At 37.1% G+C, this 24,159-nt stretch overlaps 4 protein-coding genes across 4 annotated transcripts in view; all 4 read left to right on the top strand.

Annotated features, from left to right (window-relative positions):
* The window catches only part of LOC141004098 (GTPase IMAP family member 7-like), a 3,801-nt gene extending 2,399 nt beyond the window's left edge, over positions 1 to 1,402 (top strand). The window contains exon 2 of the mRNA XM_073475595.1: positions 374 to 1,402. Coding sequence (XP_073331696.1) covers positions 374 to 1,402 — 1,029 coding nt within the window. The remainder of the gene's footprint in view (positions 1 to 373) is intronic.
* A 1,075-nt stretch (positions 1,403 to 2,477) lies between these two features.
* LOC141004097 (E3 ubiquitin/ISG15 ligase TRIM25-like) overlaps positions 2,478 to 24,159 on the top strand; it is a 36,963-nt gene continuing 15,281 nt past the window's right edge. Inside the window, exons 1-4 of the mRNA XM_073475594.1 lie at positions 2,478 to 2,714; positions 4,683 to 5,057; positions 5,179 to 5,274; positions 5,455 to 5,688. Of these exons, the coding sequence (XP_073331695.1) occupies positions 2,478 to 2,714; positions 4,683 to 5,057; positions 5,179 to 5,274; positions 5,455 to 5,688 (942 nt within the window). The remainder of the gene's footprint in view (positions 2,715 to 4,682; positions 5,058 to 5,178; positions 5,275 to 5,454; positions 5,689 to 24,159) is intronic.
* On the top strand, positions 11,279 to 13,480 carry LOC141003976 (GTPase IMAP family member 7-like). The gene is made up of 3 exons (XM_073475479.1): positions 11,279 to 11,284; positions 12,120 to 12,160; positions 12,601 to 13,480. Exons 1-3 carry the CDS (start codon positions 11,279 to 11,281, stop codon positions 13,478 to 13,480), a joined length of 927 nt encoding a protein of 308 aa, XP_073331580.1.
* LOC141003975 (GTPase IMAP family member 8-like) lies at positions 16,471 to 23,400 on the top strand. The gene is made up of 3 exons (XM_073475478.1): positions 16,471 to 17,337; positions 22,372 to 23,176; positions 23,210 to 23,400. Exons 1-3 carry the CDS (start codon positions 16,471 to 16,473, stop codon positions 23,398 to 23,400), a joined length of 1,863 nt encoding a protein of 620 aa, XP_073331579.1.

Genomic DNA, 24,159 nt, shown 5'->3' with positions numbered 1-24,159 from the left:
TGAAAAAGTAAAAAGATACAACCATGTGTATCGTGCTTTATTTGTCTGATTTGTTTTAATTTACACATTTTTAATCTTCCATACTGTACTTTGTGTTTAGTGTTAATTAGCAATTGTTAGCATCCTACCACACTGTAAGATGCAATTGTTAGCATCCTACCACACTGTAAGATGGTGACTAAGATAAACATTCTCTAACATTGCAAGATAGGGTGTGTGTTGACGTACAATTTGATGCAGATCCTAGATCTCTTATGGTATGTGCTCCACTGAGTGCCATTCTAGTTCACTATTTTCTGAGTTTACAGACCAAATCATTTATTAAAAGAAAAAATAATCAGCAGGTTAATCATCAATAAAAACAAGTAAACAGTGTCGCTGTTCTCTTCTAGAGCTGACTTCAAGGAGGATCATCCTACTGGGAAAAACTGGATCTGGGAAAAGCAGCCTGGCTAACACCATATTTGGAGAGCCGCTGTTCACCACAAATGATTCTCCCAACTCTGGAACAACTAAATGTAAAGCAAACACCAAGTCTGTCAATGGAAGAAGCATCACTCTGATCGACACACCTGGTTTCTTTGACACAGACAGATCTGAGGAGGAGCTGAAGCCTGAGATAGTGAGGTGTATCACAGAGTGTGCTCCTGGGCCCCATGCTTTTCTCATTGTGCTCAAAGTGGAGAGATTCACAGAGCAGGAGCAGGCTGTCATTAACAAAATACTCCAATATTTCTCTGAAGAGGCCCTCAAATATGCTGTGATCGTCTTCACTCATGGTGACCAGCTCTCTGACAGAAAGAAAATTGAGGACTTCGTCAGCCAGAATAAAAATCTGAGTGATCTGGTACAGAAGTGTGGAGACCGGTGCCACATCGTTGATAATAGATACTGGAAGGACAACGAAGAAGACAACTACAGAAGTAACCGGTTCCAGGTGGAGGAGCTGCTGAACACACTGGACAAGATGACTGAGGCAAACCAAGGACGCTACTACACCAATGAGATGCTGCAAGCAGTGAAAAGAGAAATAGACAGAGAGGAGGAGCACATGAGACAGTCACCAGGAAACATGTCACAGGAGGAGGTTGTAAATAAGGCTAAAAAGAGTGTTATTGACAGATTTTTGATCGGAGCAGCAGGTGTTACAACAGGTGCATTGTTAGGAGCTTTGCTTGGTCTGGCAGACATTGCTAAATTAAATGTTAGAGGTGTTCAGGACCTTGCAGAGTTCTTCCGAAGAGCAAAAGTTGCATATGCAGCTTTTCAAAGTGGAGTAAAGGGAGGTCAGACAGGATTTAATGCAGCTGAAGGAGCAGAGACGACATGGGAAGCCGTGCAGAAGGCAGCGAGCGCTGTCTGGAGCCAATCTGGGTTTGCAGCAGATCGAAACAAACAATAAAGCATCGGCAATAAACAGAGTGGAGCAGGTGGTTGACTAGGAAACAAGGGGCTACGTGTTGAGTATCAGTGCGACTATTGTTTTAGCAATACAGGGTAAATAATTAGGATATATTTGAGAAATTGTTGTCGATGAAATGCAATTCTTACATAATGATTCAAGACAGTTTGAGGACATTTATTACGAATTATGACATTATTAGACTCTCATGTGATTATTTTATTATAAGATGAAAGTGATTAATAATCTCAAACTGTCTGTAACTAATTCTTTTACACTGTCAAGATGCTGAATAATGTTTTTGTTTCCATCAGTTGATTTTTTCCCTCTTTTTTGTTGTGTCGCCTACAATAAGTTCTGCAGACCACGAATGACAACTTTATGAACTTTGTAATAATTTCTTTGGTTAATCAAAACCTATCTGGGAAAGATGAAGGACATTTATTACGATATTTAAATGGACTATGTATTTTTTAAAACATTTAAAGGTGCATGATGTAGTTTTGGAGAAGAAATCTAACTTTATAATATCAATGAGGTAATAATACAAACTCAGAAATATTTATGGATAAACAAGCTGTTCTCAGAGGAAAATAAGGTCCCCAGAACAGTTTGGAGCTAGAAAGGTGGCGGGGTCCGCCACATATAAACAAAGTAAAACAGTATAAATTGTGTTGTCCTTTAAGGTCAGTTTGTTTATTCAGTCATGAAAACAAAGAGAGTTTGTTTTGCCATAACAAAATCAGTCAGTGATTTCTTCCCTAAAACTACATAGTGCACCTTTAAGGCAAAACGCAGTCTAATACAACAGTTCTGCAATAAATCCTACTTTCGTAAAGACTATGATGTTCAGTTTTTGTCTGAGTTGCTGTTGAACTGTTTGTGTTATTTAACTTACCTTCGTTGACACACGGTGGGTCCAGCAAAGATGTGTGATTGAAGCACTGCCCTCTTTGCCATGTGACTTAATGCAACCAATAAACATGTTTATTGGCCCCTGGGCCTGCTGCTCCAGTGGGAAGAAGCTTTAAATAAGACGAAACTTAGGAGTGCTCTTCACTGTGCACTCATCAACATGGCTGAGCAGCAGCAGGAGCACAGCATTGACCTGGACCAGAGTCAGTTCTGCTGTTCAGTCTGTCTGGACCTGCTGAAGGAGCCGGTCACCATTCCCTGTGGACACACTTACTGCAAAAGCTGTATTGAGGGATGCTGGGACCAGGAGGAGCAGAAAGGACAGTACAGTTGTCCTAATTGCAGGGAGACATTCAGTCAGAGGCCTGTGCTGAGGAGGAACAACATGCTGGCTGAGGTAGGAAGGGTTGTGAGTACAGGCCTACAGGTGGGAGGTTACTTTGAGACTGTGTTGTCCAAACGCCAAATAGTTTTATAGAGTTTAACTGTAACGTCTTTAAAATGATGATTATCTTTCAAACTTAAATCTTTTCAGTATATCTCTTATCGGCACGTATGTAGTTGTTTCAAGCAGTTGGCTGCTGTGTGTGTGAAAGTGATGGATTGGACTCACTAGTGACGGCGATATCCCAGACTCCCTTGCAAATCGTGTAATTTTAAGAGTTGCTGCGTCATGAGGAGAAACTTAACACACTCTGTGAAACGGCGACAACGGATTCTAACTCATTGGTGCCTTCTTGTTAATTCGGCATTAAATACGGTACATTAAGATTTTTTCTTTCCTTGTAAAAAGCGCCACTTTGTCACCTCATCACTGTGAAAGCCTGTTTTTTCGTGGGCATCCTGGCTGCTTCCGTGTCTGAAGCGGAAGCAGCCGTTTGACCACATCGTTTCAACTGGCTATGAATAAATCACACATTAAATGACACAATAAATATGTAAATGTTAATTTATCTATTTATTTACAAGTTTGCATACATTTGTATTCATAAATGTTTCTATTTATTTGTACTTTCGGGTTAAAGCCTTTGATTGACGAACAGTCTAACTACAGTAATTTGAATTTGCATACTTTAGATGTAAAGTCTTAATATCCCTGTGAATTAGGTTCTTTTCAAAAATCAAAAAAAGCTACAATCAAATCAAATCAATTTGATTGATATAGCCCAAAATCACGATCACATTGCCTCAATGGGCTTTACAATCTGTACAGTGAACAACACCCACTATCCTTAGACCCTCGGTTCAGTGAGGAAAAACTTCATAGCCTCACTGGCTATAAATATGTCCGTGATTTACCACAGTTCTAGCTGTAGATATATGGTGGGTTTAATGCACCAAGGTATTGGTTACTATGCCACTACAGGAAAAAAAAATGTTGATGGGGGTCATCTGTCAGATAGACAGTAAATGTTTCTGTTATCTGTGTTATAGATGAATAAATATATCCATTATGATGATTTGTCACAAATCTAGCTGTAGACCTAACTATATATATAGATAGATATAGATATATAGATATCTATCTATCTATCTATCTATCTATCTATCTATCTATATATATATATATATATATATATATATATATATATATATATATATATATATATATATAGAGAGAGAGAGAGATATATATATAGATATATATATATATAGATAGATAGATAGATAGATAGATAGATAGATAGATAGACATAATTAAATGTTTATATAAATGAATACATATATAGACCCAGAGGCTGCTGAGTCTGTAATACTGTTCATTCTCCAATCAGAGCCTTTAACCCGCCCCCTGACATTTGATGGATGAAATTGAAATGTATTCTTTGTGCTGCTGCAGGTTATGCTCAGGATAGAAGTACAAATACATAAAATAAAATAAATAAATACATTTATAAATAGATTAATAAATGTGTGAATAAATTAGTAACTTAATAGACAAATATACAAATACACAAAAGTGTAAATAAAGAAATCAAGATAAAAAATAAAATAAAGAAAGCATTGAATTTGTGTAATGCTGCTGCTACACCTTAATTTCCCAGCCTGGGATCAATAAAGTATATCTATTCTATTCTATATGATTATTTCACATTAAATAAATGCACATTTTATTATTTGATTATATATTTATTTATGTGTTTTATATATTTCAGTTTGTCCTTTTAAATTCTCCATATAGATAAATCGTAAAAAGATAAATCTAACGTTTTCTATAAAAAGAGTAACTGATTTAGAGAGTTGAGAAGCCGTGCTACACCTGTACTTTCTCTGACTGAATTCTGCTCTCATTCTATTTTTGTCCTGCGTGTCATGAAATCTGCAATACAATATTTCTCACCAACTTCCATTTTATTGCCTCCAGGTTGTTGTGAAGCTGAAGAAGACGAGCACCCAGCAGGCTTCTCCCCCTGCTGCTGTGGCCTGTGCCGGCCCGTCAGACGTTGCCTGTGATTTCTGCTCTGAGCCCAGACCCAACAAAGCCACCATGTCCTGCCTGGCTTGTTTGGCATCTTACTGTCCGACTCACCTCCAGTCTCGACACAGTGTTCCTGTGTTGAAGAAGCACCAGCTGGTCTCGGCTACAATCCCACTGCAGGAGAAGATGTGTACGAAGCACAACAAGCTGATGGAGATCTACTGCCAGACGGACAAGAAGTGCATCTGTTATCTGTGCATTATAGATGAGCATAAAAACCACAGTACAGTGTCAGCTGCAGCAGAGAGGGCTGAGGAACAGGTAGAAGCAAACACACAGCAGAACCAGTGATCATGAAACTATAGACTTTTATTACTACCTGTGACTGAAATAATAGAATAAGTACTGATTGTATCAACAAAACCGTTAACTATTATTTCAGAAACAACTGACTGCGAGTCAAAAGAAAGTCCAGGAGAGAGAAAAGGAGCGAGAAAAGGAGCTGAATGAGCTGATCCAAGCTCTGAAGGAGTTTAAGGTGTGGAAATTAGACTTCAGTATTTGATCCTGTGTCTGTATTGATCACTATAGAAGAAGAAGTCTTGTCCAGGTTTTGATCTCTGGCAAGGTGTGCTTGTAAAACCTACTGTGTCAAAAAAAAAAAAAAATCAGAAGTTTGCCACAGAGATAATCTTGATGTTTGTCTCTGCATGAACAGATCTGTAGCGGGACTGCAGTGAAGGCCAGCGACAAGATCTTTGATAAGCTGATCTCCTCCATAAATATGAAACGCATTCTGGCGAAGCAGCTGATCAAAGGCCAGGAGAAGACTGCTGTCGCTCAGGCTGAAGAGCTGCAGCTGCAGCTGGAGGACGAGATCACCAAGCTGAGGAGGAGGGACTCTGAGCTGGAACAGCTTTCTCATATGGACGACCCCATCCATTTCATTCAGGTACCAGAGAGTAACTGCACAGTACCAGTGAGGAGCAATTTTGTCTATTTTTTAGTATTTTATTACTCTGTATAATTTTTTATCTTATGTCAATCCCGACTGATGAAACAAGCCAAAGCACTCACTCATCGTCTGTAACTGAAGAAGCTTAAAACATGCAAAACTCTGTAACAAAGCTCAGCTGAATACATGAAACAAAGGTGACATCTGCTGACCGAGTTTATTTTTATAACAACTTTAGGCTTAGTTAACCAAAAGTTAACTATTGATCTGTTATACTTTGGACAAAAAAGTTTGACAAATGTGTAAAAAGTGCAAATTAAAATGATTGTATTTCATTTCAGACTTTCAAGTCCATCTCCAACTCCTGTGAAAATCCAGCTGTGCGTGTTGGTCCTTTTGCTCGTCCTAAACATTCATTCAAAGCTGTGACTGACGGCGTGTCTAAGCTGAGGCATGATGTAGACAGCCTCTTGAATGAAAAATGGCCCGGGATCTCTAGAACAGGTACCTTACAGAAATGTTAGGCAAAAACTTCTGCACACTGTTCACTTCACTTGCAATAAATTTTAATACCAATGTTTCGGTACTCAGCTACCTTCATCAGGTTATCTTGAAGGTCTAAGTACCGAAAACATTGTTATTAAAAATCATTGCATGTGAAGCGATCCACAGGTGTGCAAAAGCTGTACTCTGTGAACCTTACAGTATAAAAACCCAGGGGTATACAGTGGTTTGATTCAGGTTCAGTGGTATTTAATTGTTTTAAATTTCTTTATAGTGTCTTATATAGATGTTGTGATGCCACCTGAACCAAAGACCAGAGAAGACGTTTTACGCTGTGAGTAAAACATTTGATGCTACATGTTCCAAAATATACCAGTGCATTGCATATCAAAAAATGCCTATAAAAAGTATTAACCCCCTTGGATGGTTTCCCCTTTTATTGCTTTTATAAATGGAATCATGGGCGATATGGTCAGTCTTCCAGGTGACCTTGGAGTCTCCCACATGCCTTTGGGTGAACTTAATGTGAGCTTTCTTCAACACTGACTTTCTCTTTGCCACTCTCCCACAAAGCTTTGACTGGTGAAGAACCCGGTTAACAGTTGTTGTATGCAGAGTCTCTCCCATGTCAGCTGCTGAGGCTTTTAACTCCTTCAGAGTAGTTATAGGTGTCTTGTTGGTCTTCCTCACTGGTCTCCTTCTTGTACAGTCATTCAGTTTGTGAGGACAGCATTCTCTAGGCAGATTTACACATGTGCCATATTCCTTCCATTTCTTATTGATGGATTTATCTCAACTCCGGGGGATGTTCGGTGACTTGGAAATGTTTTTGTATCCATCCCCTAACTTATACTTTTCACGGAGTTGCCTGGAGTTTTCTTTTGAATTCATGATGTAATTGTAGCCAGGAATGCTGATTAACCAGTGACTGGACCTTCAGACACAGGTGTCTTTAGACTAGAATCACTTGAGACAGATTCGCTGCACTCAGCTGATCTCCATTTCACTAATTGTGAGACTACTAGCACCAATTGGCTGGACCTCTGTTGAATTAGGTCATTCACTTTAGAGGGAGTGAACACTTAATTTACATGATTTATTTTTAATTAATTGACATTACTTTGTTTTCACTTACATTGAAGACATTTTTATCAAAAGAGCCAAATTATATTGACCGAGATTCCATTTATAAAAGCAATAAAAGGGGAAAACATCCAAGAGGGTGAATACTTTTTATAGGCTCTGTATACCAGTGCATTAATCACAATCTAAATATCAAAAGGTTGACGTTGAAATTTGTCTTCCTGTTTTGCTCTTCTGTCAGATTGCTGTCCTCTCACACTGGATCAGAAGACAGTCTCCGAATATTTGTCCATTTCACAAGAAAATCGGCGGGCAACGAGTGAAAATAATGGTAATTGTTATTATGATAAATACTCAGGCACATGGTTAAATGTCGGGAACAATATCAGGCAGGTGTTGTGCAGCCAGAGTTTGTCAGGGCGATGTTACTGGGAGGTCACTTGGAGTGGTAGTACCTGGTCTGTGGCGGTGTCATACAAAGACATCAGTCAACCATCCTCATATAACTCAGAGTTTGGAAATGACAACAAGTCGTGGAGTTTAGACTGCTCCCAACAAGGTTACTATTTCCGACACAATAATGGAAGAACACCAGTGTCAGGCAATCGAACCTCCACGGTCGGAGTTTACCTGGATTATGAGGAAGGTACTTTGTCCTTTTATAGCATCAGTGGTAGACATATGACTCTGCTCCACAAAGTAAAAACCACGTTCACTCAGCCTCTCTATCCTGGCCTTGGGGTGAAGGATGATGGATCTCAGTCAAGCAGCGGATATTATGCAGAACTGATCAAGTTGTGGAAATGAAACATATATTGGGGTGGTTGGTGTGTGCCACTGTTGATCAGGCTGTAATTGGCCCTTCAATATCCTCCTTTTTCTTCTTCATCTAGAAAGTTTGGCGATCAGAAAATCCACTGGCGAGAGTTTCAGGGATGATTTATACGGAAGAGGGTTAGGACCATTGTAAAAATAATAATTACTTCTGACTTTTTTCTCCAAATATTGACATTAATCTAAGAATTCTGACTTTTTTCTCAGACTTCTGAGCAAAAACGCCAGAACTCACATTTTTTTTCACAGTAGCCATAATCCTCTTCTGTAGATTTCAACCACATTAACAAAGTGACATAGTGGAATGATCAATATACGATCATAACATATGACAGATGAGAGGATGTGATTTTACAATAGCGAGGAATTGAACATTAAATCCTGAGTCAAGTTCAGTGCTCAGTGTTTTCTTTCGTTGCAGAGTTTTTGTGCCAATTTTCTCTGTATCTTCTAAAAATAGTGACTACTACTGAGATGAGGATTTAGTTTAAAAAAAAAACACATATAAAAGACATTTAACTTTAAAAAAGTTGCATTTCTGCATCTTGAAACTAACACTTTGGGTAACATGGTTCATACTTTGGTTAAACTCGTTCCTCACTGGGGTTTCCAGATGTTTCTCACCAGGCACGATGTGAGTCTATGCTGAAGGTTTGTCTAATTTAAAACAGACTTTTCCAAAATGTTTGAACACACTTTTTAAAAACAAGATGTGTCTCAGAGTGCTGTGGCCCTTAATGCTGAAAGTTTGTTTAGTGTTTTGCTTTTACTTGTGCCTGGGATACTTGTCACCAGATACTTCAAACCATATTAGCCTTCATATGTTTATTTAATCCACTCGTGCTTTTTCCCCGACTACAACTGTTTGGTGATGAAGAGTGGACATGTGATACATGTTTATTTTCAGTTATGTACATTATCCAAATTCTGTACATGTGTAACAGTCTGTTTTGGATTTTTCTTCTTTTTTTGTTCATTATTTTCACAATAAATAAATACACACTTGACTCAGCCCATTGTTTCTGATTTTCATTTGTCTCTAAGTGGGTTGTTGACATGACATGTATTTTTCACTGTCACAGAAGATAAAAATGAATATAATTAGTATTCTCGTCATTTAAAATGCAGTAAATGGTTAAACATTTATTTGTTTTACATGGACCCGTTGCTATAAAAGCTGCTTTGTTATTAGATTTTTTAAATTTTTGAGTCAAATCTCAAAATTGTCCTATGGTGTGACTGTTACATGCATAGTTAAATAAATTACAACTTTTATAAGTTTTTTTTAAAAAGCATAAAATGTTTATAAATAAGTCAAGTGTTTATTTTAATAAATGGCAATCATTTCTTTCATCCATATATTTCTAAATGCATAGGATCTTACATACACTTACATACATTTTGTCACAAAAAAACATGTCCTTCAGTGTGACACCTTATTCTGATTTTAAATTGGGCAATTCCACGAACAACTTTATTTAATTGAAGGACCCCATTCAAATTCCTGTTACTGAAGCTTCCTATTAAGCCAATGACATGAGTACATGGTAAGTTCTTGTCTCAGCATGATTCAAATATTTAACTTTTTCCGAACCACTTTGAAAGTGTTCAGTTTTGTTGTCCTTTTTTGTGACGTCACTAAATTATATTTTTCAATTAAAAACTGTTGGTTAAACTACATAATTATGGAAAATTATACAAATGCTAACTGCTAACTGCTAAAGACAGGTTAGCTAGGAATAGCATGGTCATTAACTCACAAAAAAGGCTGAAATGTCCTTTGGTGTGACAGAAATGTCCTTCGGTGTGACAGAAGGACAAGGTCTCTTTAAGAAGCATTTTAAACAATCAAATAAGATTTTTTTTTAAACAATTTTTATTACCTTGACCATTTTTAGTGTTTTTAAATGCAATAGCTACATTAATTAAAATATTTTCTGTTTTGTCCTTTAGTGTGACATAATGTCCTATGGTGTAACACATAAAAGAACCAAAAATGTATTTATATGTAAAAAAATATCTTTAAAAAAGGTTGAGTATTGCATTAGGGGATATATAATCATCATTCACCTTGAATTATTATAATTTTTTCAACAGTTTTGAAAGGTTGACATCAAAGTTTGACTCACATTTATTGCATATATTGAAAATGTTCAACAAGTCATAGTGTTAATAGTGTTAATAGTAAATAGTGTTATTCATAATTTCTCATCAAATAAATAACACTATATGAAAATAAGTGTCTCACAGTGTCTCATGCTATTTGTGTAGTATTTAAGGTTTTTTTCCTTAATTTTTTTACGTCACACCATAGGACATATTTATGGTGCAGGTCAGAGAAGATGTTCAAAAAAACGGTGAAATAATTGAAACTGAAACTTATATATTCTCAAACATCAGATTTCAAACTACATGAATATATATATATTTTCTTCAAAAGATGTGTTTTACAAAAGAATGATTTTTTGCTTCTTATTTGTCAACAATCCAAATATCACTTAATGTATGTTAACAACATCATTTTGTTAGACAGGATTCTGATGCTCGTGCTAAAACAGCTTTGTTTCTTTGTGGATTACAATGTCTCATCAAATATGAACAATCAATAAATGAAACCTATGAATAAAATGTCATTTCTTAGTTTTTACTTGGTGAGGTAATCAATTTAAGAGTGGTGCATTGAGAAAATTACAACAATTTCATAGAGCGTAAATCAGACATGTTTATCAAAGATACAGTAACTTCAAAGAGTAAAACAAGAGGCTGTATGTAGGCACAGCTAACGTCAGCATGCTAACACACACAATGATAAAGCTAATATGCTGATGTCTAGTAGGTCTGATGTTTAACATGATCATCATCTTAGTTTAACATTTGATTATTAGCACAAAATAAAATACAGTTAAGGCAGATGTCATTAGTTTTGCAGGTATTTGATCATAAAAAAGTATTGGACAAATCGTGCTGTATGACAGGACAGGGAATCATAAAGTCATTATATTATATTATTATTATACATATTTCAGCGACCTCTAGATGGAGGCACATAGCAACATTAGCTGAAGAAGACACTGAAGAAGAATAGAAACTCTATGATGAGGAGTTTCAGGAAAAACACATCCATGAAAGTCTGTGATTCATTTTCAGCTATGCTCACTTTTCCATCATGGAGGTAAATATTTCACTCAGTGTAGCTATGAATACTTTACAAATCAGGATTTGTACTCTATAAGATCATGAAAGGTTGGATTTGTTACATAAAGGTCCTTTATGATGGAGTCTGACCTGTGAGTGTGAGTAGCATGAACAACCATGGCTTCATGTGATGAAGTAAACAGACTGCCTATAGTCTTTAGTTAATTTTATTTTCAGTATTTTCATGAGCACTAGATAAAAATAGGTGTGGCTGTGTAACTTTGCGCATGCATTTACAGTTTATGAGTGTGATTTTATTTGCTTTATGACGTTCTGTTTTACTTTCTTTGTGTTTAGTTTGAATTGATTTTAGCTTTTTTATTTGCTTAGGCTTTTATTCAGTTTTGTATAGTGTTTCTTAACTTCTTAACTGTGTTTTGAAAGGAGCTGTATGAGTTAAGGTTATTATAACTATTGTTAAAAAAACTGTTTAAAAAAAGGACACAAATTATAATTTTTTAAGAGTTCAACTGCAATAGTTGCTGCATAAATGTGATGCAATTGTTTTGTGTTTATGAAAAAAACAAACTAAAAAGGGCTGTACACCAGCTGTATGCAATGGGGCACCCTACAGGGCACTTTATTAAGTTATCTCCACAGTAAGAGCACCCTCTGGGTCACTTTTGCAGCATTTCTGTGAACATTGTTGCTATTTTAAGCTACGAGACTGAAATAAGCACAATAATTCACATGCTGCATGACATCTTTAAGCTCTGTAGCTTTTTTTTGGCATTGACAACACAGCCGGAGCTTGTTATTAATGCTTACACTTGTACAAAAATAGAAGTGCATTGTGTGATATGCTCCATTAGCCTGCTGCCAAGGAACAAGTCAAGCAGGAGGAAAAAGGAAAGTGAGTGGCAAACCGAAGCAAGACAGAAGAAAAGACGCAGTTGCAACATCCTCTGCACTGATTTCTAATTTTGGAAGCATGGACGGTAAGTTTTGGTTATTTCTTTTTTTTTTTAAGTTATTCTACAGACAGAAAGTTTAATAATTGTGCCAGAATCAACATTCATAGGAGGTTTGTGTGTTTTTTTAAAATTTCTCATGTGATGTGTTGTTGCATTCATGAGTGTTTAATAATGTTTGAATCGTTAAAATCTTTTAATAACTATTCTTTTAAATGAGAGTGTTATCAACCCATTAATGTCCACTGTGGAAATTGATAACTTTCCTTACAGCACTTAAAGTAGTAGTAGTAGTATTATTGTGTGTGTGTGTGTGTGTGTGTGTGTGTGTGTGTGTGTGTGTGTGTGTGAGCAGATTAACATGTACATCGCTGACCCGGAGTCTTTATTGTCTTCTCGCAGCAACAAGGAGGATTGTGGTCTTGGGAAAAACTGGAGCTGGGAAGAGCAGCCTCGCCAACACCATCTTTGGACAGACTGTGTTCAAGACAGACGATTCACCCGAATCAGGAACGAGCAAATGTCAAGCAGAAACCAGATCTGTCAATGGAAGAATCATCACGTGGATCGACACGCCTGGGTTTTTTGACACAAGGGAGTGTGAGGAGGACATGAAGGCCGAGATAGTGAGGTGTATCACAGAGTCTGCTCCTGGGCCTCATGCTTTTCTCCTTGTGCTTAAAATTGAGAAATTCACAAAGCAGGAGCAGGATGTTATAAAGAAAATGCAACAATATTTCTCTGAAAAAGCTTTCAAATATGCCACAGTTCTCTTTACTCATGGTGACGATCTCCGGGAAGGACAGAAGATTGAGGAATTTGTAGATCAAAGTGAACATGTGCGTGATCTGGTGAAGAAGTGTGGAGGTCGGTGCCATGTCATTGATAATAGGTACTGGAAAGAAAAACTAAAACATGAATACAGGAGCAACCAGTTTCAGGTGGAGGAGCTACTCAAGACAATAGACAAAATGACTGAGGCAAACAAAGGAGGCTACTATACCAATGAGATGCTGCAGGCATCTGAGAAGAAAATACAAGAGGAAGAACGCAAACTGTCTTCTGTAGACATGTCAAAGGAAGCAATCAGACAGCAGGCGAAAATTGTGTTTGCTGTGCTTGTCTTGAATGCGTGCCCAGGTTTCACAACAGGAGCTTTGCTGGGACTTTTCCTTAGTGAGGAAGTATTGAGCAAGACAATAGCATCAGCACTAGGAGTAGCAAAGGGAGCAGCAAGAGGAGCAGAAGCATCGCCGCAATAGATGCAGCAGAGTGAAGCACACTTTTGTAAAGTAAAAAGCAGTTCAAAGCTCCCATGAAGTTAAAATCGATGTTAACATCAACATTATGTAACTTTTTAGCTTAAAATAACAACTTCAAAATCATTTTGATGGTACAGTGTCTTGTAAAAGGGTGAATGGTGTCCACACTGAACACAAATTGAACAAAATGCAGATTTCTGAATAATGTTGCTTTAAGTGTTTTGATCACATCCTGCTCTTTCTCTCACCTAGATGCTACTATCTAACCCAACAACGGCAAAAAAGTTGTAAGATGGTATTCTTAATTGTATTTTAGAGTTATTTCATGGAAAACAATTTGTTGACTCATCCTGCACTTGGTGGTGTATAATAGTTTTATGTCCAATAAATACACAATTTTTATGACGCTGCCATGGATGGACACTGTCAGGGGAGTCTTTTTGAGGACTGGGCCTCAGATTACTGTTAAAAAAACACAACTTTTTAACTTTTTTTTCAGTGCTTTAGATCATGTTTTATGGAGAAAATATTGTCTTGTTTACTGTCCTTCAGCTGCTTTGTCTCATCTCTGGACAGATTGCTTTACTTGTTGGTAAAGCAATCGCTAACGAGCAGCGTGTGAGGGAGTCGTACGATTGGACCGGGGCTGTACACGGCCTCCGGGAACAGTTATCATATGTCATGTAAATAAAAGCCTTTGTGTTACTGTACAGCCTTCTGTTCATCCTCAAGGATTAGGATGACAAATTTTGTAAAAATATTGGCCCTCCTTTAAGGTCACTCCTGATTTGATCTTTGTTACAGTTATTCAACAATAAATCTCCTTCTAATTCTTCATGTGTTTCCAAGTCTCCTTCTTTCATGAAAATATTACCTTTCATCCCAACAGCTGAACAGCTTACTGTTAATTAAAAGACCCAGAGGCATTGAGTTACTGTTGCTATCACATTTAACTCCATTTGCGAGAAAGATTTTAGTCCAGCTGAGCTTTAAATAGCAAAATACGAGCCTTTTTTCTTATTGACGTTTACCACAAAATAACACAAACCACTTACTGTGGAATAGTATAGATTCCCTGTTGTTTTTTGCTTTAAGTAACAAGAGAAACACCTCTGAAATTCCCATAGAAATTAAAATTCACTCATTATCTACTCGCCCTCATGCCGATGAGAGGTCAGCTTAAGTTTTGTTTTCTGCTTCTACTGCCTGACTTGTATGAGTCAGTGTTTCATATCTTGAGAAATGAAACAATGAGGGAGACAGAAAATCAAGGCTCTACATTTCATTTTGAAAACACAAGTGGAGATTTTGGAATAAATGACATGATTTTTTGTATTAAAATGTAAAATAATCCCCTTTTTTTTCCAATTGTCATAGCCACATATTCATAAAGACATGTTGACACATCTGTTGGCTCTCAACTGTGCATGACACGGTCAAAGTAAAATCAAAGATTTTAATCAAAACTGGACATCATTTTCAGAATGAAATTATTACTCTGACACATTTTGTGACCATTATTAATATCAATACTGGTGTTATTGTGTGAAAACATGTGCAACTTGTGTTGAACAATCTGGCAGCGTGCAGCCAGGAAACAAGTCAGACGGGTAGAAAGAAAACAATGCGAGAGGCAAGTCAGAGCAGGAGAGCAGCAGAAAAGACTCGCCTCGAGACGCAGCGTGGATCTGAGGGATTTTTGTAGTTGTCTGCTTTCGACAGCATGGACGGTAAGTTGCACTTATTTTTTTAATCAGCTGTTGTGTCAACAATGAGCACCAAATACTGTTGTTCAAACCAATGTGGCATTCTTAAAACTCAAAATAAGTATTTCAAAACATTTTTGTTGCTGTCTTTTAATATATTTTACTCGGAAAGGTTTCTTTTTTTTCTTCTTTTTTTTTGTTTTGTTTTTTTTTTTTTTACATAATTTAAGCTCTGACAGAACCTTATGAATCACCTAGTAGCAGAATCATATTTAGATAATAATATTCTGTTTTCCTATTATGTATTTCTAACTTGACGCATCCAATTCATTTTTTCATTTTTTATCCATGAGCTTATCAGAATGATTAGAATTAGGACTTAACCCCTTATGTGCACCTGTCAGGTAGCTCTGGTGTCTTACTGTGTGTTATATTAATTTATTCTCAAACAAAATAGTAACCTGTGACCCCACATGTACTGAATATACTATCAAAATCCTAAAACATATAAAATCCAGGAAAGTTCTGTCTGACTTTTGATTGTTAACTGTTTTTCTGTAATTAGCCTTATTTCACACTGAGTAATCATCCTTAACCACGGCCGATGCAAGGATTTTTTCTCTGCTGGTGCTAAGGGTGAACAACTCCAGCACAGGTCAGCACTCGTGCAGCCACAATTAAAGGTCCTATTTGTAAATTTTTTCTCTCTAATAGCACCTTTAACAACAACAAAATATATCCAAAATGCAGCAATGAAATGTTCATTCATTCCAATCTTCAATCAATCAATCTTAGCAATTGTATTTCTATTTAAAAAAATACTAGGGTACTCATTAACCTTACATAAAATGCTTGAGGGGGTGTAGCTGGAGCTAAACGGATTTGCGACGTGGCTATAGCATCCCCTAACCCCAGTGTAGTGCCATGCTTGTAACATTTTTGAATCTCTTTATTCAACCTTTATTTTCCCGGACTATTCCCATTGAGATTCTTTATTTCCAGAGAGTCCTGGCCAAGACAGCAACATAAAAGGTTTCACATAACAGAACAAGCAACAAACGTAAAACAAACAATATAAAATTTTACATAAAGGAAACAAGCAATTTAGTTCTTGATAAAAAGTAAATGTGTGCTTCTCATCAGTCAACGCTTAAACCATGGTGGAGTTTGATCCGGACTGAGACCACCTCTTTCAGTCGGACCAACGTTCAGCTGTTTGGTGTGGACCATTTTGGTTTGGATGAAAGTCTGGACCAAAGCCAAAGAGATAAATGTACCAATTTAATGATACAAAGTTATTCTCTTCTAGTGCCAAACACCAGGAGGATCGTCCTACTGGGGAAAACTGGAGCTGGAAAAAGCAGCCTGGCTGACACCATCTTTGGAGAAGCCAAATTCCAAATAAACCATTTTAATGACTTGAAAACACACTGTTCACAAGCCGAAACCAAGTCTCTCAATGGAAGAAGCATCACTCTGATCGACATGCCTGGATTCTTTGATGCGGGGAGGTCTGAGGAGGAGATGAAGCCTGAGATGGTGAGGTGTATCACAGAGTGTGCTCCTGGGCCTCATGCTTTTCTCATTGTGCTCAAAGTGGAGAAATTCACAGAGCACGAGCAGGAAGTCATCAACAAAATATGCCAATGTTTCTCTGAAGATGCTCTAAAATATGCCGTGGTCGTCTTCACTCACGGTGACCAGCTGTCTGAAGGGATGAAAATTGAGCAGTATGTGGATCAAAGTGGGGGTCTGAATGACCTGGTGAAGAAGTGCGGAGGCCGTTGCTGCGTCGTTGATAATAGATACTGGAAAAGCAGCCAAGGGGATGAATACAGGAGCAACCAGTTCCAGGTGGCAGAGCTGCTCAACACCATAGAGAAGATGGCGATGGCGAACAATGGAGGATACTACACCAATGAGATGCTACAAGAAATGGAGAACGCAATACTGACAGAGGTGGAGCGCATCGGAAAGCCATCAGGACACATGACAGAGGAAGAGATCAGAAACCAGGCTAAAATCAACGTCTTTAAGAAGCGGGTGGGCAGCGCGCTACAAACATGGTTCAGAGGTTTAATGGGTTTCACGTTCATAGCTGGAGGAGTTGCGACTGTCTCAGCTGTGTTGATCTATTTAAAAGGTGTGGAGGTATTAACAGAAGCACCACTTGAAGAAGTTTGGACACAACTGGGAGATGTGGTAGAAAAAGCAGTAGTCGAGCCAGCCAGTACAATGGTAGAGGTCGCTGAGAAGGAAATCACACAAGAGACATTTGAATACACACTTGAATCTGTCATGGCCAACCTTTTTGATTTGTTTGAAAGAATATACAATCCTTGGAATCCATTCGACTGAACACTGAATCAAATAAAAAACAGCAATCCAGAGGCACTTAAAACAGGCAAGCTATAAAATGTGAGGGTTTAAGGTTTAACTAGTTTGTCAACTTTGAATTCTTACTGTACAGAAGTCCTTGTGTCAAATCACAAAGCTAACCACTGCGATTACTTTTATTAAAATTTCAAGTGAATCAAAAGTAAATTGAGTGGCAAAATATATTTAGAAAAAGTATCAAAAATGGAAATACAAGTGTGTTTCTGACAGACTCAATTTGATTAATGATCCTAAAGGACAAGTTCACCCCAAAAATGAAAATTCAGTCAGCGCTGCAGCCTCCTCCTGAACAACTGAAGCACAAAATGTGTCCAGTTTTGTCTTCCAAAGACTTGAAATATGCCAGATAATGTTTTGTTTTCGGCTGTCCCCATCTACTTCGGCTGTTTAGGTAGATAATGGCTGACTTTTGATTTTTGGGTGGTTCTCTATGACTGTACGGTGTTTTAAAGGGGTATGCTACCAATTTTACATGTGCATTTCACTTTAGTTTCAGTTTCATTACATCATTGGGGTTATTTTTGTGTCGCAATGAAACACTTGAGATGCATTATGAGAATTGCGAAATCTTGACTCACTGCTTAAAAGAGACTAAAAGTGAAGACTGTTTTTAATTTGTTTTTATTGCAGCTTTGTGGGAGTACAATGCTGAATCAATGGCTTACTGTTTAATGGTGATGATTGAAATTTCTTTGTTAATATGTGACCCTTTGCCATAAATGTTATGTGCAACAATAATAAAAAAAAGCTGATTGGTCACATGTCTTTATTTCAGTTGTTTCTTTTTTCACATTCACATGTAATGTTGAAGTATAAGACCAACAACACTCCTGTTTTCTTATAGATACATTTTATTTTAAGACAAGAAACAACAATTAATTTTACAAACAAGTATTATCTGTGAGGCCAAAGCTTGATAGCTTATTAACTTATTTTCTCCAAATGTGGTAGGGAAGTCAGAAAGTATTGAGAGAGGGACGGAAACATATATTAGTTTTGGTCTTATTGGTTTGTTGGCTACATGCTAACTTAAACCTTTAAGGCTGGACAGAAGAAATTATGCAAATCAACCTTTCGCCAGACTACAGAGTCAGAGACACATATTTAAGAATTTGTTCACCCAAAAATGAAAATTCAGTCATTATCTACTCACCCTCATGCTGATGGAAAGACAGATGAAGTTTCGCAGTCCACAAAATATTTCTGGAGCTTCACAGCAAAACAGCGTTGCAGGATTCTCCTAAAAAACTGAAGTAGATGAGGACTTGTAAAAATGTACATGTAAAAAAATCAACTACAAAAAAACCCCAAAAACCCATGAAATGGTTCCTCACAGCATGTTTGGCGTTATCCAAGTCGGAACATTGATTTGAAAAGATTTGATTTTCCCCATTTTTTTAAAGAGTAGTACAACCGTGTGTTGACGTCTTTTCAAATCAATTTGGGATCTTGGGGGTTCCAGAGACTAGGATTACGCCGGACGAAGTGTCTTTTTTGGTTGTGTCAAATCCCCAATACATCAATTGTTTAGGAGAATGCTACAACACTTTTGTTGTGAGGCTTCAGAAATGTTCTGGAGACTAGAAAACTTCCCCTGACTTTCCATCAGCATGAGGAAGATGGATAGTTTCTGATTTTTCACCTTTGGGTTTAACAACGTGTTTTGAAGCAGGCTTTAATCTCAATTCTTAAGGTTCCCAAACGTTGCACAGTCATTTTTATTTTGTAATATTCTTAAAGACAAGAAAAAACTAAGAACCATTCCAACACTTATGAAAAAGAAGTAATCTGGCTACTGGCGAAACTTTAAACACAAAGGCCTTTTTGTTTTCAGTCTGTTTGATTGTAGATTCCCAGCACTTGGGTACGGATGCTGCCAAAACAAACAGAAAAAAATTCCTTTCTGCCTGTTCTGTTTCAGACAAAACACTCCACCTGAAAAAGGCATGAACAGGTGCAGCATCACCTCTATTGTCGCTGAATATTTACCTGATGCCAATAGTTTTCTCTACTCTTGGCACAACGTGTGTTATTCCATACCCGTCAAAAATGCAGCTGAGCCAGAAGAGTAGAGTACCCAACTATTGTCTACAGCCGGATAATTCTCAAGATAGAAACAGCTGTTGCCAATTAAAATAGCATTCTTTTGAACCTGCACCTTGTCACACTCTGTTACCACAGTCACCACCCTAAACAGCTATGAAAAGGTGCAGCCATCACCCCCCCGACACCTTCCATGCAAATCAAAGTTTCGATTACGAGAAAACAAAGCAAGCAACTGCAGCTCTTGAAGGTGGGCTGTACTATTTTTTTTACTTTTCTTATACAACCATTTCCGTGCAAATCCATAAGCACTGAACACTAAAGGGGTGTTTAGCTAGTTGGATAAAGTTAGATAGACAAATGTTGGGATCAACAGTGTGTCTGTCATTTCCCTGTACTACAAATGTCAATAAAGTTGTTGTAATAAATAAAAAATAACCGCAATGCAATGATGGAATTTACACTGAAATTGTATTTCAAGAGATTAGATAAAAGAAAACTTTTATTAATTTGTGGTTGAAAGTAATCAAACGGTTTAAATTAAAGCAACATAACCTCCCTTTTATATATCTCGTTAAAGAAATTCTCTGACTCATTCAGGGTGGTCACATACGCGAGCTAAAAGCAGTTCACATCTCATCCATCACAGTGATCTGCATTCTCAAGATTTCAAGTTTTACTTCATTTCAGTTTTATAACCAAACTATTGGGTGTTTCCATTTTTTTGTCCACAGCATTAAGGGTGGATTAATATTCCCCTTAATGATCTGTTTTAAATCCCACTTTCACAAATCTTTTATTTACCTGATGTAGTTTTTACGTTTTATTCTCCATGCTGTAGTTATTTTGTATTCTACTTATTACTTATTTATTTGACCTTATTAAGATCCATTTTTTCATATTCTGATATTGGAATATTCAGTCTATACAAATAGTGCAAATAGTAATATAAGTATTTTTTTGTTGTTGTTTTATATGAGTCTGATATAATGTGTAAAAATAAAACGACATTCATCGCAATGAACATGAACAGGTGACACTCACTCTATTGTTCGGGCAAGCTCAGTCAATCAAGTCAAACTGGTAGAAGTGCCGTTCAACCACAGCAAGAGAGCAGGAGGAAAGTTATGAAGCAAGGACATCCGGCAGTATTCCCGACTCAGTGATTTCTCTTTAGACAACATGGATGGTGAGTTGTTTTAGACTTTTAATGCAGTAAAAGTAGCAGAAAACATGATAATAGTAAAAAAAAAATTAAGATTCATTAATGTGTAAGGTGCATTTTACTGTTTTAGCCGGGTTGAGATGAAGGTAACATTTTTTAACAAAAATACTAAAGTTATAGTTAACTTAAAATTGAGTTAATTGTTATGTGTCTTTCAACAAACAATTAAATGCTTTATAAACAATTTAATAAGAAATTGTAAAGGTTAATAAACAACAGCTGCAACTTTATAATGGACATCCAGATGTTTATATATGAACTACACACTATTTATTAACCATTTACAAAGTATTATGAATATCCATTACAATTACAATAAACAATTGCTTAATAAAGTTTATAGAACATTTAATTGTTTGTAAACTATTAACTAAGGTTTAATTAACTATAAATGTAACAATTCTTAATGATAGTCATTTAAAAGTGTAACCAAAGTGCAATATTTTCCTATGAAATGTAATAAAGTAGAAGTAGCATGAAATAGAAACACTTGACGTATCAAGTTTCCCAGATGTGTACATATACATATGTAAAGCAGCTGAGTATATGGGCTTAGTGTACTTGAACGCTGTCATCAGTGTCAACACTGAGTGACATGCTGTACACTGGTCGGATTTACAGGAAGTCTGGTCCAGTTCCTCAGGAGGAGTTGATGATCCCTTAGCTTTTCATCTGGCGCCATCATCAGGCCAAAATATTACTTGTTCTATACTTTGGTTGATGAGCAAAATACTGTCAAACCAATTGGCAATCTCGTCAGCCTCAGCAGTACAATGGAAGTTTTGAAATTATTCAACAAAACGAACAAAGCAAAAACATAGAAACATGTGATGCAACACACATTGTTATATGTGTTATAACATAACACATATAACAATGTCAGTATAAGGCTAAATAACTGTCCTTTGGCATGTTTTTTATTTATATTTAACATGTTAATGCATAAAAGGCAAAAAGATACAACCATGTGTATCGTGCTTTGTTTGTTTGATTTGTTTTAATTTACACATTTTTAATCTTCCATACTGTACTTTGTGTTTAGTGTTAATTAGCAATTGTTAGCATCCTACCACACTGTAAGATGGTGACCAAAATAAACATTACACCTGTTAAACATCACCATGTTAGCATTGCCACTGTGAAGATGTTAGCAAGCTTTGTTGGTTGGTTTGTCAGCAGGATTACACAAAAATTACTGAACGGATTTTCAAGAAATTTGGATGGATGATTGGTCTCAGCCCAGAATAGACCCTGTTAACTTTTGGAATTTTTGCTAACTTTCTTTAACATTGCAAGATAGATTGTTTATTGGCGTACAATTTGATGCAGATCCTAGATTTGTTGATCATGGTTAAGGGAGGGTTATAATTTAGAGCGCAACAGGGCTATTGTGTTTATATTGGATTAGGTCTTGGTGGAGGTATGTGCTCAACTGAGTGCCATTCTAGTTGAAAGACCAAATAATTTATTAAATGAAAAAATAATCAGCAGGTTAATCATCAATAAAAAGAAGTAAACAGTGTCGCTGTTCTCTTGTAGAGCTGACTTCAAGGAGGATCATCCTACTGGGAAAAACTGGATCTGGGAAAAGCAGCCTGGCTAACACCATATTTGGAGAGCCGCTGTTCACCATAAATGATTCTCCCAACTCTGGAACAACTAAATGTCAAGCAAACACCAAGTCTGTCAATGGAAGAAGCATCACTCTGATCGACACTCCTGGTCTCTTTGACACAGACAGATCTGAGGAGGAGCTGAAGCCTGAGATAGTGAGGTGTATCACAGAGTGTGCTCCTGGGCCCCATGCTTTTCTCATTGTGCTCAAAGTGGAGAGATTCACAGAGCAGGAGCAGGCTGTCATTAACAAAATACTCCAATATTTCTCTGAAGAGGCCCTCAAATATGCTGTGATCGTCTTCACTCACGGTGACCAGCTCCCTGACAGAAAGAAAATTGAGGACTTCGTCAGCCAGAATAAAAAACTGAGTGATCTGGTACAGAAGTGTGGAGGCCGGTGCCACATCGTTGATAATAGATACTGGAAGGACAACGAAGAAGACAACTACAGAAGTAACCGGTTCCAGGTGGAGGAGCTTCTCAACACACTGGACAAGATGACTGAGGCAAACCAAGAACACTACTACACCAATGAGATGCTGCAAGCAGTGAAAAGAGGAATAGACATAGAGGAGAAGCACATGAGACAGTCACCAGGAAACATGTCACAGGAGGAGGTTGTAAATAAGGCTAAAAAGAGTGTTATTGACAGATTTTTGATCGGAGCAGCAGGTGTTGCAACAGGTGCATTGTTAGGAGCTTTGCTTGGTCTGGCAGACATTGCTAAATTAGATGTTAGAGGTGTTCAGGACCTTGCAGAGTTCTTCCGAAGAGCAACAGTTGCATATGCAGCTTTAGAAAGTGGAGTAAAGGGAGGTCAGACAGGATTTAATGCAGCTGAAGGAGCAGAGACGACAGGGGAAGCCATGCAGAAGGCAGCGAGCGCTGTCTGGAGCCAATCTGGGTTTGCAGCAGATCGAAACAAACAATAAAGCATCGGCAATAAACAGAGTGGAGCAGGTGGTTGACTAAAGGGGCTACGTGTTGAGTATCAGTGCGACTATTGTTTTAGCAATACAGGGTAAATAATTAGTATATATTTGAGAAATTATTGTCGATGAAATGCAATTCTTACATAAGACATACATGATTCGAGACAGTTTGAGGACATTTATTATGAATTATGACATTATTAGACTCTCATGTGATTATTTTATTATAAAATGAAAGTGATTAATAATCTCAAACTGTCTGTAACTAATTCTTTTACACTGTCAAGATGCTGAATAATATTTTTGTTTCCATCAGTTGATTTTTTTCTCTCTTTTTTGTTGTGTCGCCTACAATAAGTTCTGCAGACCACGAATGACAACTTTATGAACTTTGTAATAATTTCTTTGGTTAATCAAAACCTATCTGGGAAAGATGAAGGACATTTATTACGATATTTAAATGTACTATGCATTTTTAAAACATTTAAAGGGGCACGATGTAGTTTTGGAGAAGAAATCTAACTTTATAATATCAATGAGGTACTAATACAAACTCAGAAATGAATGATATGAATAAACAAGGTGTTTTTAGAGGAAAATAAGGTCCCCAGAACAGTTTGGAGCTAGAAAGGTGGCAGGGTCCGCCACATATAAACAAAGTAAAACAGTATAAATTGTGTTGTCCTTTAAGGTCAGTTTGTTTATTCAGTCATGAAAACAAAGAGAGTTTGTTTTGCCATAACAAAATCAGTCAGTGAT

Source organism: Pagrus major, chromosome 10, assembly GCF_040436345.1.
Source record: "Pagrus major chromosome 10, Pma_NU_1.0".
NCBI classification, from domain to species: Eukaryota; Metazoa; Chordata; class Actinopteri; order Spariformes; family Sparidae; genus Pagrus; species Pagrus major.
Note: the sequence above shows the minus strand (reverse complement) of the source record. Positions and strands in the feature narration are given on the sequence as shown.